This window comes from Aphelocoma coerulescens, unplaced genomic scaffold (assembly GCF_041296385.1).
Source record: "Aphelocoma coerulescens isolate FSJ_1873_10779 unplaced genomic scaffold, UR_Acoe_1.0 HiC_scaffold_60, whole genome shotgun sequence".
Taxonomy (NCBI): Eukaryota; Metazoa; Chordata; class Aves; order Passeriformes; family Corvidae; genus Aphelocoma; species Aphelocoma coerulescens.
This window is the reverse complement of record NW_027183949.1, coordinates 808,091-821,375: the sequence shown is the minus strand read 5'-3', so window position 1 is coordinate 821,375 and position 13,285 is coordinate 808,091. Positions and strand designations below refer to the sequence as shown.

Genomic DNA, 13,285 nt, shown 5'->3' with positions numbered 1-13,285 from the left:
AGTTACGCGCCTACAACTCCCATCATGCCCCGCGCACCAAAGCGCCCACGTTAAAGCCTCCCAGTTGCTCCCAAGTTCTTCCCGAACTCGTAAGATCCCCCCATGTCCCACCCTGAGGCCCCAAAGTGGCCACTCGGATCCCCAAATGCCCCGTTAGACCGAGCTTTGGGACTACAGCTTCCATCATGCACCGCGGGACCCATGGAGTCCAATTACAGCCGGGACTTCATCTCCCGTCATGCCCCGCACCCGAGTGGGCGTCATTAGACTTTGGACTTCATCTCCCATCGTCCCCCGCGGCCCCGGAGCCCCCCATAACCCAGTTCCGCTCCTACAACTCCCGTCATGCCGCGCGGCCCCACAGAGCCGTGTTAGCGCTCTCCAGCCGCTTCCAAGGGCTCCCCGACCCCACAAGGTCCCCCCGGTACCCCCTGAGGACCAGAAGTGGCCGCTCGGACCCATCAGTGGCTCCCGGACACCTGGGAGTGCCGCATTAGAGACCATGTTGGGACTACAGCTCCCGTCATGCACCACGGCACCATTCAGGTTTTATTGTAGCCGGGACTTCATCTCCCGTGGCGCTCTGCGCGCCGTAGCGCGTCATTCCAGCCGGGCCTCCATCTCCCTCATGCCCCGCGACCTTCGGCTGCCGACATAACCCAGTTCCGCCCCTACAACTCCCGTCATGTTCCGATCCCCAAACAGACCCATTGCAGCTCTCCCAGCGCCCCCCAAGGGCTTTCCGACCCCAGGGATTCCCCGCAGGTGCCCCCTGAGGACCCCAAGTGGCCGCTCGCACCCACAAGTGGCTCCCGGGACCCCCAAGCGCCGCAGGTCAGCAACGTCTGGGACTTCAGCTCCCATCATGCTCCGCGGCGCTCATAGAGCGCTACTGCAGCCTGGACTTCATCTCCCGTCATGCCTGGCGCCCCCCAGAGCGCCATTGGAGCCGCGCCTTCAACTCCCATGATGCCCCGCAGCGCCCTTGCGTTTGTTCTACCCGCGCCTACAAGTCCCGTCATCCCCCGCGGCCCTCAGAGCCCCGTCACAGCCCCCAAAGTCCTCCCCGGACCCCGAAGGGCCCCCAAATTCCTCTCCCTGACTTCCAAGCGCCTCCCGGGACCCCCAAGCGATCCTCCGGACCCCAAACTGCACCTCAGGATCCCTAAGTTGCCCCCCCATTTCCCACTCGACCCCCAAGTTCCTCCTAAATTCCCTTCCCAGACTCAAAACCGCCCTAAATGTGTCCCACAATTATCTCTGTGGAACCCGAAGTGCCCCCGTGGACCCCATGTGAGAAAAAGATGATCAAAACCATGACAAAAATACTAAACATAGCGCTAATTAGTATAAAGAGGGAGAAACCAATAATCAGTAGAGTCTAATTAATGAATGAAGGGAAATGTGTTACTTCGAACCAATGAACATTACTTTCTTTGGTTGCTAAAAATGTATAGATTTTTTTATCTAAATATATAAATTTGGTCATAAGAATAAAACAATATTATTATTATTACAAATAAGAAATAAGTAGAACAAATTCATTTATTAAATAAAATATTAATAAAGAATAAATGACATAAATATTTTTGGCTATTTTGGGATGTCAGTGCCAGGTGGGCGATGTCAGACATGGTGAGGTTGGGGTGAGGAGCAGGTTGTCCAAACAGGGTCAGCCCACAAGGGGCTCGTTCTTCTCCATGCCCAGACCTCCTAAGGAGACATTCAGCACCAAGATCACTTGGGGAATGCTTCTGTCACCTCTTCTCCGAGCTGGAAAGTAAAAAACCAAAAATCCGATGATTAAAAACCAAAATCATGAGGTGCTCTTTGAAATCTCCCTCCTTAACAGAACTCCAAACTGACTCCAATCAGCTGCACAAGCCCTGGAGACTTGAAGACAACTGAAGGAAGAGAAAGAGCTCCTGAGGGCTTTCTGCATTTGAATGAGCCCCACGCTGGATTTGGGGCTGAGCCCAGGACCCTCAGGCACTGAGAGAAGGATGAAGAAGCTGCTCAAGGAGTCAGAAGCCAAACTCCAAGTCCCTTGGAGCATCAATGGCCCCACTGAGGGCAGGGACTGCCAAAGCCTCCCCAGGGACTCGTGAGAGCAGATCCTTGAGCTGCGCCAGGATTGCAGGGAGCCCAAGGCTCTGAGCAGGGAACTGCAATGCTGAGAAAGCCCTGGGCTGGCTGGAGGAAGCAGAAAGGCCCAGCCCTGAGCCCAGGCCTGGCCCAGCAGGGCCTGTCCCTCCCGGCTGGCTCGGGGCTGTTTGTGGGGCAGTGGGATGTGAGGGGGAGGAAGGACAAATGCCACAAACCTGTGTGACCATCCAGATCCCCATGGAACCGAGGGGCCGGTGTGACACTGGGGGGCTGTAACACCCCAGAACACCCAAATGCTGGGGTAACCAAAGGCTCCTTTACTCGAGTTTGGTGCACAGGGAAACACCAACCAGATATTCTCAACAGGCCAAAATGACACAAAATCTTACTGGCAAAATACAGAAAAATCAAGGAACTTTGGCAAAGCATTTAATACAACTTCCAATTCAACATAAAACACTGATTGTAGCGTTAACTTCATTAACTTACCCAATTAACCTAGAAACCTTTAAACCCTCAGGATGTTAAGCTAGCCAAAAATGTTCCAGTTAAAGAGGATTAGGAAGAGAAGAAAGAGAGAAAGAGAGACAGACAATCTATAGAAAGACACACACAGAGCCACCAACTCCTCAGGTTCCAGCGAGGGTGAGACAGAAACCCCAGAAAAAGGCAGGGCCCAGAGCAGGGACTGAGCTCCTGCTGCATCTTTTAAGCCCCTGGGCCTTCGTGGGCCGCCCCCAGGTGGGACTTCTGGTTGGTCACCCAATCAGGGGCTGGGTTAGCACTGCCTATTGTGTGATTGATTGATTGATTGATTGATTGATTGATTGATTGATTGACTGACAGCTTGACCAATCAGGGCCAGGATAGCACCGCCCCTTCTGTGTGATTAATTGACAGCTCAGCCAATCAGAAGCTGAGTTAGCCAGCCTGTTGTGTGATTGACTGACAGCTCAGCCAATCAGGGCTGGGTTAGCCCCACCCCACCCCCCATATGTTCCTGATTGACAGCTCATCCCAAGATGTCTCCTGACATTGATCTCATCCAGCCTCTGGCACCGACCATGGTGACACTACGGAACCTCACGGAACCAAGGGGCTGCTGTGACACATCAAGGCCTCGGTGGAACAAAGGAACCGTTGTTGACAGCACGGAAACTCATGGAACCAGGGGGCCATTGTGACACTGCAGAGCCAGGGACACCATGGTGACACTGTGGAACCTCATGGAACCAAAGAGACCATTGGGACACTCTGGTGCCTTGTGGAATCAAGGAGAGCATTGTGAAACTCAGGGGCCCTGTGGAACCGAGGGTCAGTGATCAAACTGTGGGGCCAAGGAACCAAGGAGCCGCGGTGACCCTGTTGGGCCCATGGAACCAAGGGGCCATTGGGACACTTCAGGGCTCTGTGGAACCAAGGGGCCATTGGGACATTGTGAGGCCCCATGGAACCAAGGGGCCGTTGTGACACTGTGGGGCCCCATGGAACCAAGGGAACATGGAACAGGTCTGGCTGGGCCCCTGGTTTTCCAGGGGCCACCTGACAGGTCCATCCGACCTTGGCATTTCGAGGGCCACTGCTGATCTGCCCCTGAAGCACTGGGCTCTGGGCTTTCCTTCCTATGGGAAAGAACCGTCCTCCTACAGGTGTCCATGGACAAAACTGGGATTCCTCCTCCAAATTTCCTTATATGCAAAGATTGTTCCCAGATGAAATCTGCCAGGACAGACAGCTCTGGCTGGCTTGGCCTCCTGGGGGCCACCTCTCATCTGCCTTTGAAACACTGGGACCATGTGCTGTTCTTTCCTATGGGAAGAAAGCACCTTTCATGTCCAGGCACCCATGGCCAAACTGGGAATCTGCCTCCAGAATTCCCTATATCCAAGGATTGCTCCCAGACAAAAGCTGCCAGGACTGACAGGTCTGGCTGGCCTTGGCTTCCTGAGGGCTGGCTCTCATCTGCCTTTGAAACACCGGGGCTCCGTGCTTTCCTTCCTAACGAAAAGAATTCTTCTTCCTGACCAGGTGCCCATGGCCAGAACTGAGATTCCACCTCCAAAATTCCCTATATCCCAGGATTTTCCCCAGAGGAAGAGTGCCAGGAGAGACAGGTCTGGCTGGCTTGGCCTATGGGTGGCCACCTCTCATCTTCTTCCAAAACACTTGGACTTTGTGCTTTTCTTTCCTATGGGAAAAACCGTCCATCTCGACCAGGCACCCATGGCCAAAATTGGGATTCCACTCCAACACTCCGTGTGTCCAAGGATTCCTCCCAAGTGAAAGCTGCCAGGACAGACAGCTCTGGCTGCCCTTGGCCTCTTGGGAGCTGCCGCTCACCTGCTTTTGAAACACTGGGGCTCGGTGCTTTCCTTCCTATGGAAAAGACTTATCTACACAGAAATGGCTGAATTTGGGATTCCACCTCCAAAATTCCCTATCTCCAAGGGTTGCTTTCAGACAAAATGTACCACGACAGAGGTGTGGCTGGCCTTGGCCTCTGATGGCCGCCTTTCATCTGCCCCTGAAACACCGGTGTTCCGTGCTTTCCTTCCTATGGAAAAGAACCGTCCTTCTCCTCCAGGGGTCTGTGTCTGAAATTGGTATTCCGCCTCTAAAATTCTCTATATCCAAGGGTTGCTCCCAGACAAAATCTGCCAGTACCATCTAATCTGGCTGGCCTTGGCCTCTGGTGACTGCCCCTCATCTGCCCCTGAAGCACTGGGGCTCCGTGCTTTCCTTCCTGTGGAAAAGAACTGTCCTTTTTTCTGCTGTCCATGGCCAGAACTGGTACTGCCCTTACAGAAATTCCCTGTGTGCAAGGGTTTCTCCCAGACAAAAGCTGCCAGGACAGACAGCTCTGGCTGGCCTTGGCCTCTGGTGGTCACCTCTCATGTGCCCCTGAAACACCAGGGCTCTGTGCTTTCCCTCCTACGGAAAAGAACCATCCTTCTCATCAAGGTGCCCATGGATGAAATAGGATTTGGCCTCCAAAATCCCACAGAGCCAAGGATTGCTCCCAGCAGAAACTTCCAGGGCAGACAAGTGTGGCTGGTTTGGCCTCCCGAGGGCTGCCTCTCGTCTACCACCAAACACTGGGGCTCCGTGCTTTCCTTCCAGTGGAAAAGAACCGTCCTTCTCATCCAGGTGTCCATGGCCAAAATTGATATCCTACCTCCCAATTCCCATCTATCCAAGGATTGCTTCCAGACAAAAGCTGCCATTGCAGACAGGTCTGGCTGGCCCTGGCCTCTGGGGATTTTCTGAGACTCTGAGCAGAATGTTTTCATTGGCAACACCCAGGAGAGGGCCCAGAGATCTGCCAGGGTGGGGTTTGGAGGCCACTTGCCCAGGACCACTATATAGGGACACAGGAGCTCTGTGCTCAGTGGAGTGGAGCCTGAGGAGAGCAGAGGAGAGCCCTGGGAGGGCTTGAAGGGCAGTTTGAGAGATGGTGGATCCTTTTGGCACAGTAGAGAACAGCTGGAGAAAGAAAGAATTAATGCCAAGGGCAGCTGGGGAGGCCCCGGCTGGACAGGAGGAGAAAGGAATTTCTGTCCCAGGGAGGGGCTGGGGTGCAACAGGTCCCCCAGAAGGAGTCTGGAGCAGCCCAAGGCTTTGTGTGCCCAGGCAGAGGCAGGCAGGACGCAGAGCTGCCAGCAAAGGAAGGGGCCAGCCAGGTGGGGCAGCCAGGGGGATGAGGACAGCCTGCAGGGACAGAGGCGCAGGGCAGGGACAGCGTGGCACAGCCTGGGCTGGAGAGGGCAGAGGGATGGGCAGCAGCTGCAAGGCCCTGACAGAGCCAACTTGTGCAGCACTTGGGCCATGGCTGCTGTCCCTGGCCCTGAGGCCAGCAGGAGACAAGTGACCCTTGCAGCCCTGGGGCCTCAGTGCCTCCTTGTCCCTGCTCAGCAGCCTGGCAGGGGCCGCCCCATGGTGCTGCCCTTGGCACTGCCCATCCCCACATCCCAGTGCCCCGGCAAGAGCCCTGAGCACTGAGGGAGGGACAGGATCTGCCTTGCCAGGGGCTGGGGCTCAGGCCTTGGCCCTTTGCATTCCTCAAACACATCCAGCTTTGCTCAGCACCAGAGACACCTTTCCCTTGCTTGTCCCCCCCTGTCATCACTGCCTGCAGTGTTCTGCTCTGACTGGAACCTGGGGACACTTTCTCAGTCCTGTCCCTCAGTGCGAGTGGAGGAAGCTCAGATTTGCACGAGGCTGCTCTGAGTGCCAGGGCTTGGATGAGGGAAATGGTGGGGTGGGGGTAGGGACAAAGTGTGATTGATTGTCAGCCATAAAGGGCCTTGATGTTCAGATCTATTCAGACTGCATTAGGAGGAGCCAGGATCAATATCAGCTGGAGATCCCCGATATCAGTGTATAACAGGAAGAAGGTAAACAGGGCACAGAAGAGAAATCATTTCTCCTTGTATTGTTACCACAGTATATTCACTTGGAATAGACTTCTGAAATCTGTCTAATTAACCACAAAAGAACTGAAGGCAGAAATGATTCCCAGGGGCTTCTCCTGTTAGGGTGTTCTGAATTGTTAATGTATAAACAAGAAAAGAATAAACTGGGAAAAAGATAGTATTTCATTAATTTTTTAAAATAATATGTTCACTTTGAAAACACTTCCGGAATCGCTCTGATTTACCACAAAAGAATTGAAGACCTCAATGATTCCTGGGGGGTTTTCTTGTTAGGGTGTTTTGAATGTTAATGATCCTTTGGCACTGAATTCCTGACCTGAAGAGCTGAAGGCTGAAGAAGCCTCTGCAGAAGGAAAATTGAGCAGCAACCTCCAAGTTGCTGAGGATGTCAGCAGCCCCCACTGAGGCCATGGCTGCCAAGAGAGCGTGGGGGCAATGAGCAGACAAGGAGAGTGTCCCTGGGGCTGGGGAAGCAGAACTCAGAGGCAGCCCCGGCTCCAGGTGGGAAATGGGCTCTGGGATGTGGCTGTGAAAGCCCTGCCTGGGCTTGGCCAAGCAGCACAGCCAAGCCCTGACCCCATCCCCTGGCCATGGGCATCGGTGGCCTCACAGGATGCTGGTGGCTGTCCCGCAGCAGTGGGATGTGGGGTGTGGGATGGGGAGGGCAGGAGAGCAGCAGGAGCCCTCCAAAGCTCTGTGGGCTGCGGGAGGAGGCCACAAGCCCTGGGGCTGGCAGGAACTGGTGTCTGCTCATGGGCCTCAGTGCGAGGGACAGCAGCCACAGCCAGGGGACACAAATCTCACTGCTGTGCTGATGAGGCTGACAGCTGGGCTGGGGGCCTCACAGAATTAGACCTAAAGACAGTCAGAATATACCCATGACAATATGACAGTGAAGATTTGGAGCTTCAGTGAAAGCCACAGAGAAGGCCAAGAAGATAATCAATGAGAGAAGATATTCTGGACACAAGGAGAGGCTGTTCTTGTAATGGGACATTGAGAGTGTACAAGGAAGAGCTTGTGGATAATATGTAGCAGCTCTACCTTTGCTTGTACAGCTGATTGTTTTACTGCCTGAATGGTCATTGCTTGTTAGACAGCCTTGGCATTGTTTGCTCAGCAGCCAATCTCAACAGGCCACAGCCATTGTGAAGAGGTATAAGAACAGCAGGGGAGAAAATCAAAACTTCTATGACTTTGGATTACAACAAGTGTGTGCTGTTCTGTCCACATCGACAAAAGCCTCAGCAGACTTTGGCCTATTCAAGAGACTTATTCGGAGAGTTCCTTGGGAAGCAGCCCTTAAAAACAAAGGGCTCCAGGAAAGATGGAAGTGCTTCAGAACAGAAATCTTGAAGGCGCAGGAACAGACTGTCCCTGTGTGCCGAAAGATGAGCCAAGGAGGAAAACAATGAGCCTGGATGGGCAAGGAGCTTTTGAAGGCACTCAGGGAAAAAAAAGAGGGTGCATCACCTTTGGAAGGAGGGTCAGGTATCTCAGGAAATATTTAAGAGAGTTTTACAGCTGTGTCAGCATCTGCCTATTGCTTACGAATTGAACACTCCACCCCCCATATCTTCATGAAATTACAACGGGATACTCTGATATATCATAGCTTCACAACAGACTTTCAGCTTTAAGCATCTCCTCTCTCTCTTCCCTCAGGTTTTCAGCTCTTCACAGCAATAAAAGGGTTAATCTCACCTCGGCCTTGCAGCTGGAATGTGGCTTATCGCTGTTGGTCACTGACCTCTGCCGGACAGCGGTGCCGCTTTGCTGAATCTCGGCCGCAGTGGAGAGGGGGGAGAGCCGAGCTGCTCCGGTCACCCACGGCAAGGCAGTGGGGGGGGTTCCATGACTGGAACAGGCCCATGGCTCCAGGCTGGCCGTGGCCCAGCCCGGCCTGGCCCAAGCAGGGCCTGGCCGGGCCTGCTAGCCCCCGCACGGGGCCTGCAGCCACCTGTGCCAGCGCCGGAAACGAGAGAGAGCTTGGGGGGGAGTTTGTCTATTCTTAAGTGTGTATCACAGAGGCGGTCACAACTTTAAGTGGCTCAAAGAATTGTCGATATTCAAACTGGCCAGCTGATAGGTTCTATCAGGTCCCAGAGGAAACTGTAAGCACCCCTTAGCAAGGATATCCCTTCCGGGACTATGCTGGCTAACCTATGACATGAGGGAAAAAAGAGGGTGCATCACCTTTGGAAGGAGGGTCAGGTGTCTCAGGAAATGTTTAAGGGAGATTTTAGGTCATGGAGGAAAAAACTTAGAGAGGCAAAAGCCCAGTTAGAACTCAATCTGGCCACTTCTGTGAAGGACAATAAAAATATTTTCATAAACACATTAATGGCAAAAGGAAGGGCAAGGAGAACCTGCATTCTCTGTTAGATGGGGGAGGGAATTTAGTAACTAAAGATGAGGAAAAGGCTGAGCTACTTAACCCCTTCTTTGCCTCACTTTTCAGCATTAAGACAGGTCATCCTCAGGACAAGTGGCCTCCTGGGCTGGTAGATGGGGACAGGGAGCAGAACAGCCCCTGTAATCCAGGAGGAAGCAGCTGGTGACTGCTGAGCCCCTCAGATGCTCACAGGTGTCTCTGGGAGCAAATGGGATCCATCCTAGGGGGATGAGGGAGCTGCTGGATGAGCTCCCCAAGCGTGGATTTCAGTGTCGTCACTGATGATCTGGATGAGGGCATTGAGTCCAGCACCAGCAAATCTGCAGATGACACCAAGCTGGGTGCGAGTGTGGATCTGCTGGAGGGTAGGAGGGCTCTGCACAGGGACCTGCACAGGCTGGATCCAGGGCCCAAATCCAACCATGGGAGGTTCAACAAGACCAAGTGCCAGGTCCTGCACTTTGGCCACAACAACCCCTGCAGCGCTACAGGCTGGGGACAGAGTGGCTGGACAGCGGCCAGGCAGAAAGGGACCTGGGGGCACTGATGGACAGCAGGCTGGACATGAGCCAGCAGTGTGCCCACGTGGCCAAGAAGGCCAATGGCTCCTGGCCTGGATCAGGAATGGAGTGGCCAGCAGGACCAGGGCAGGGATTCTTCCCCTGTCCTGGGCACTGCTGAGGCCTCACCTCGAGTGCTGTGTCCAGTTCTGGGCCCCCAAATTAGGAAGGACATTGAGGGGCTGGAGCGTGTCCAGAGAAGGGCAACAAGGCTGGTGAGGGGTCTGGAACACAAGTGCTGTGAGGAGCGGCTGAGGGAGCTGGGCTTGTTTATCCTGGAGAAGAGGAGGCTCAGGGGAGACAAGGAGGTGTCAGGGCACGGCTTGGGCTTGATGATGTCCAAGGTCTTTTCCAGCCTGGTTGATTCTGTGATTCTCTGAAACCACCCTTGAAGCAGCTGCAGGATGAGCCCTGGGCCTCCTCTTCAGAAGGTCCAGCAGCCCCTGTCCCTCAGCTTCTCCACACGCGCCCCAAAGCCCATCCTGTCAGTCCTGCAGAGCCTCTCCAGCTCCTCCTCACTGCCCCACAACAGGGAGCCCCACAGCCAGACACAGCAGCCCAGATGTGCCCCCCTGGCCTCTGGTGCCTCTGGCAAGGGAACAGCTCGAGGCACTGCAGGGCCCTGCAGACAATTCCTGCAGCACTTGTAGGATGATCCTGCTCCCCAAGGGACGTTCCCGTGGTGCCAAGGCAGGAACTGAAATGGGGAGTGGGGCCAGAGAGGAAAGGGCAACCAGGGCTGGGCTGTTTGAAGGGGAGGGCACAGGGATGGGCAAGAGCAAGAAATGTGGAGCAGGAAAGAGGAAAGAAAGCAAAGGTGAAGCAGAGGTAATGCTCAGGGCTGTTTGGGGGTGGCTGCCAGGCAGCCCTGGCTCTGAGCAACAACGTCTGCAGTGGGACAGGAAACTCCGAGCTGATGGGAACAAACTTTCTGGCTGACTTGAGAGGCCACGACAAAGCTGAGAGGTTTCCCTGCCGTCCCCCAGCCCTTGCTGGCCCCCAGGGGCTGATGGCATTTGTGCTCACTCAGGTTCATCTCCCCACACCAAGACCGTGGGGTGCTCACGCCTGGGCTGTGCAGTGCAAACAGGGGCTCCTGAGCCAGTCCTGCCGTGTGTGTGCCTGCAAGGATCCAGCCCCTCTCTGAGCTGGGGAGAGGCCAGGGCTGCAGAGGGGGGATGTTGCTGGCAGGTGCATGAGGCCGCTCTGGGACGCTGCCCTGGGGTGTCCAGTGCAGGGGGGATGGATCAGCCCCTGCTCTGCTGCTCCTTCCCGGCTCCCCCAGGGACCCTGCAGAGCACCAGCCATGCTGGTTGCCCCCACCCTGCCCACGGCCACCCTGGGGCTGCTCACGGGGGTTTTCTCTGCTGAGCACTGGCCTGGGCGTGCTCTTGAGAGAGCCTGGGCAAGGAGCCTGGAGCCCCCAGGCCCTGCCCTGAGGCGTCAGCGCTGGCCCAGCAGTGCCCATGGCCTGTCCCTGCTGCAGCCCCGGCACTGCCACCCCAGGGCTGGGAGCGAGCCCCAGAGCACTCAGGCCCTGCAGCAACACCAGGGGCAGAAGGGCAGCGGGGCAGTGGCACGGGAGCAGCACTGGCAGCACCAAGGGCTGCTGCTCCTGGGCACAGCTGCTGTGCCCCCCTGATCTGCCCCCAGCTCTGCACACAGACATTGCTGCTGCAGCTCCACAGAAGGCAACTAAAGGGGCATCTCTGCTGGGAACTTTGCTGGCAGATCCTTGAGTTCATTTAAAGGCACCGAGAGCACAGCTCCTCATTGACACAGTCTGGGGCCACAGCCAAGGCGGAGAGAAACAAAATGAGAAACAGAAGAAATATTGTCCTTGCTTTGTGGACAACAATAAATGACTGAAGACAGAAAAAATAACCCCAAAACCAAACCAACAAGAACTATCAAAGACGAGTTTTATTACAAGTGATTTGCAGAAATTGGCAACCAGTTTAATGTTTCTTAAATGGTCCAGCCATCAGTGCCCACACTGCAGCCTTGAGCTCCTGGTTCCTGAGGCTGTAGATGAGGGGGTTCAGGGCTGGAGGCACCACCGAGTACAGAAGTGACAGGGCCAGATCCAGGGATGGGGAGGAGATGGAGGGGGGCTTCAGGTTGGCAAAAATGGCAGTGCTGAGGAACAGGGAGAGCACGGCCAGGTGAGGGAGGCACGTGGAAAAGGCTTTGTGCCGTCCCTGCTCAGAGGGGATCCTCAGCACGGCCCTGAAGATCTGCACATAGGAGAAAACCATGAACACAAAACAGCCAAAGGCTAAACAGGCACTAACCGCAAGAAGCCCAAGTTCCCTGAGGGAGCTGGAGTGTGAGCAGGAGAGCTTGAGGATGTGTGGGATTTCACAGAAGAACTGGCCCAAGGTATTGCCCTGGCACAGGGGCAGGGAAAATGTATTGGCCGTGTGCAGCAGAGCATAGAGAAAGGCACTGGCCCAGGCAGCTGCTGCCATGTGGGCACAAGCTCTGCTGCCCAGGAGGGTCCCGTAGTGCAGGGGTTTGCAGATGGACACGTAGCGGTCGTAGCACATGATGGTGAGAAATGCAAACTCTGCTGAGATGAAAAAGGCAAAGAAAAACACCTGAGCAGCACATGCTGAGTAGGAGATGTGGCTGGTGCCCCAGAGGGAATTGTGCATGGCCTTGGGGACAGTGGTGCAGATGGAGCCCAGGTCGGTGAGGGCCAGGTTGAGCAGGAAGAAGAACATGGGGCTGTGCAGGTGCTGGCCGCAGGCTACGGCGCTGATGATGAGGCCGTTGGCCAGGAGGGCAGCCAGGGAGATGCCCAGGAAGAGGCAGAAGTGCAGGAGCTGCAGCTGCCGCGTGTCTGCCAATGGCAGCAGGAGGAAGTGGCTGATGGAGCTGCTGTTGGACATTTGCTGTCTCCGGCCATGGGGATCTGTTCTAGGAGGAGACAGTGACAAGTCAGGGGAGACTTTCCTGAGCAATGCCCAAGCCCTTTCTCCCAGCCGTGCCCCTGACACTCTGTGCCACCCAATTTTCCTTTTCTCAGAGCCCTTCCCTCAGCCTCGTGCCTGGAGCTCTGCTGGGATCTGGCCCCGTTGCCATGACGAGCGGGGGCTGTGCCCATGGACACCGAGGAATCAGCTCTGCTCTGCAGCAGTGGGGTCCTGGGACAGGGGGACAGGAGCCAATCTGGGGGTTTAGACTTTGTCAAACAGAACTGCTCCTGAGGCAGAGGAGCTGGGCAGCGTCTCCTGTGCCAGGGCTAAGGAACGGTGATCGCCAAAGGCACTTTGAGAGGGTTTCCTGCTGTGCCCAGGGAGAGCAGAGAGAGCTGAGCAATGCAAGAGCATTGGCTGTAACTCAGCGAAGGGTGAGGGGAGCTGCTCTGTCGCTCCATCTGTCCCCAGCTGCCCTTGCTGAGATCGAGGGCAGTCACTGTGTTCCCCTGAAAATCAGCCTGGCACAGCTGAGAGCAGAGGGAGCCACAGCAGAGCAAAGTGGCTCAGCCTTTCTCAGAGTCTCAGCCCCACTGCTGGCCAAGGACACTCCCGGCCCCAGTGTCCCCGGGAAGGCAGCTGACAGCTGGGATGGCATCCCGAGGGCACAGCGAGGCTCCTGTCCATGGCACTGCTGGAGGAGAGCCGGCTCATTGCCAGCCTCCCAGCCCGGCCTGCCCAGAGCTCCCGGGGCAGAGGGAGCTGAGACACCCCATTGCTGTGCTCAGCCTGCACAGGAGGAGCCCCAGGGCTGGGCCTGAGCCTGCAGCTGGAAGTGCCATTCCCAGAGAGCCCCTCAGCAGCGGCAGG

At 55.6% G+C, this 13,285-nt stretch overlaps 1 protein-coding gene and 1 long non-coding RNA gene across 3 annotated transcripts; both read right to left on the bottom strand.

Moving 5' to 3' along the window:
- Positions 1-1,531: 1,531 nt before the first annotated feature.
- LOC138102044 (uncharacterized) lies at positions 1,532-8,507 on the bottom strand. Of its 2 annotated transcripts, none has more exons than XR_011147292.1 (2): positions 8,244-8,507; positions 1,532-1,773 (listed from the first exon to the last, which is right to left on the bottom strand). It is a non-coding gene; the product is annotated as an uncharacterized lncRNA (long non-coding RNA). The 2 variants fall into 2 exon arrangements; XR_011147293.1 differs by lacking the exon at positions 8,244-8,507 and adding an exon at positions 2,596-2,816.
- Positions 8,508-11,452: 2,945 nt separating this feature from the next.
- On the bottom strand, positions 11,453-12,388 carry LOC138102041 (olfactory receptor 14I1-like). Its single transcript, XM_068999797.1, has one exon. The coding sequence runs from the start codon at positions 12,386-12,388 to the stop codon at positions 11,453-11,455; it is 936 nt and encodes a 311-aa protein (XP_068855898.1).
- Positions 12,389-13,285: the final 897 nt, after the last annotated feature.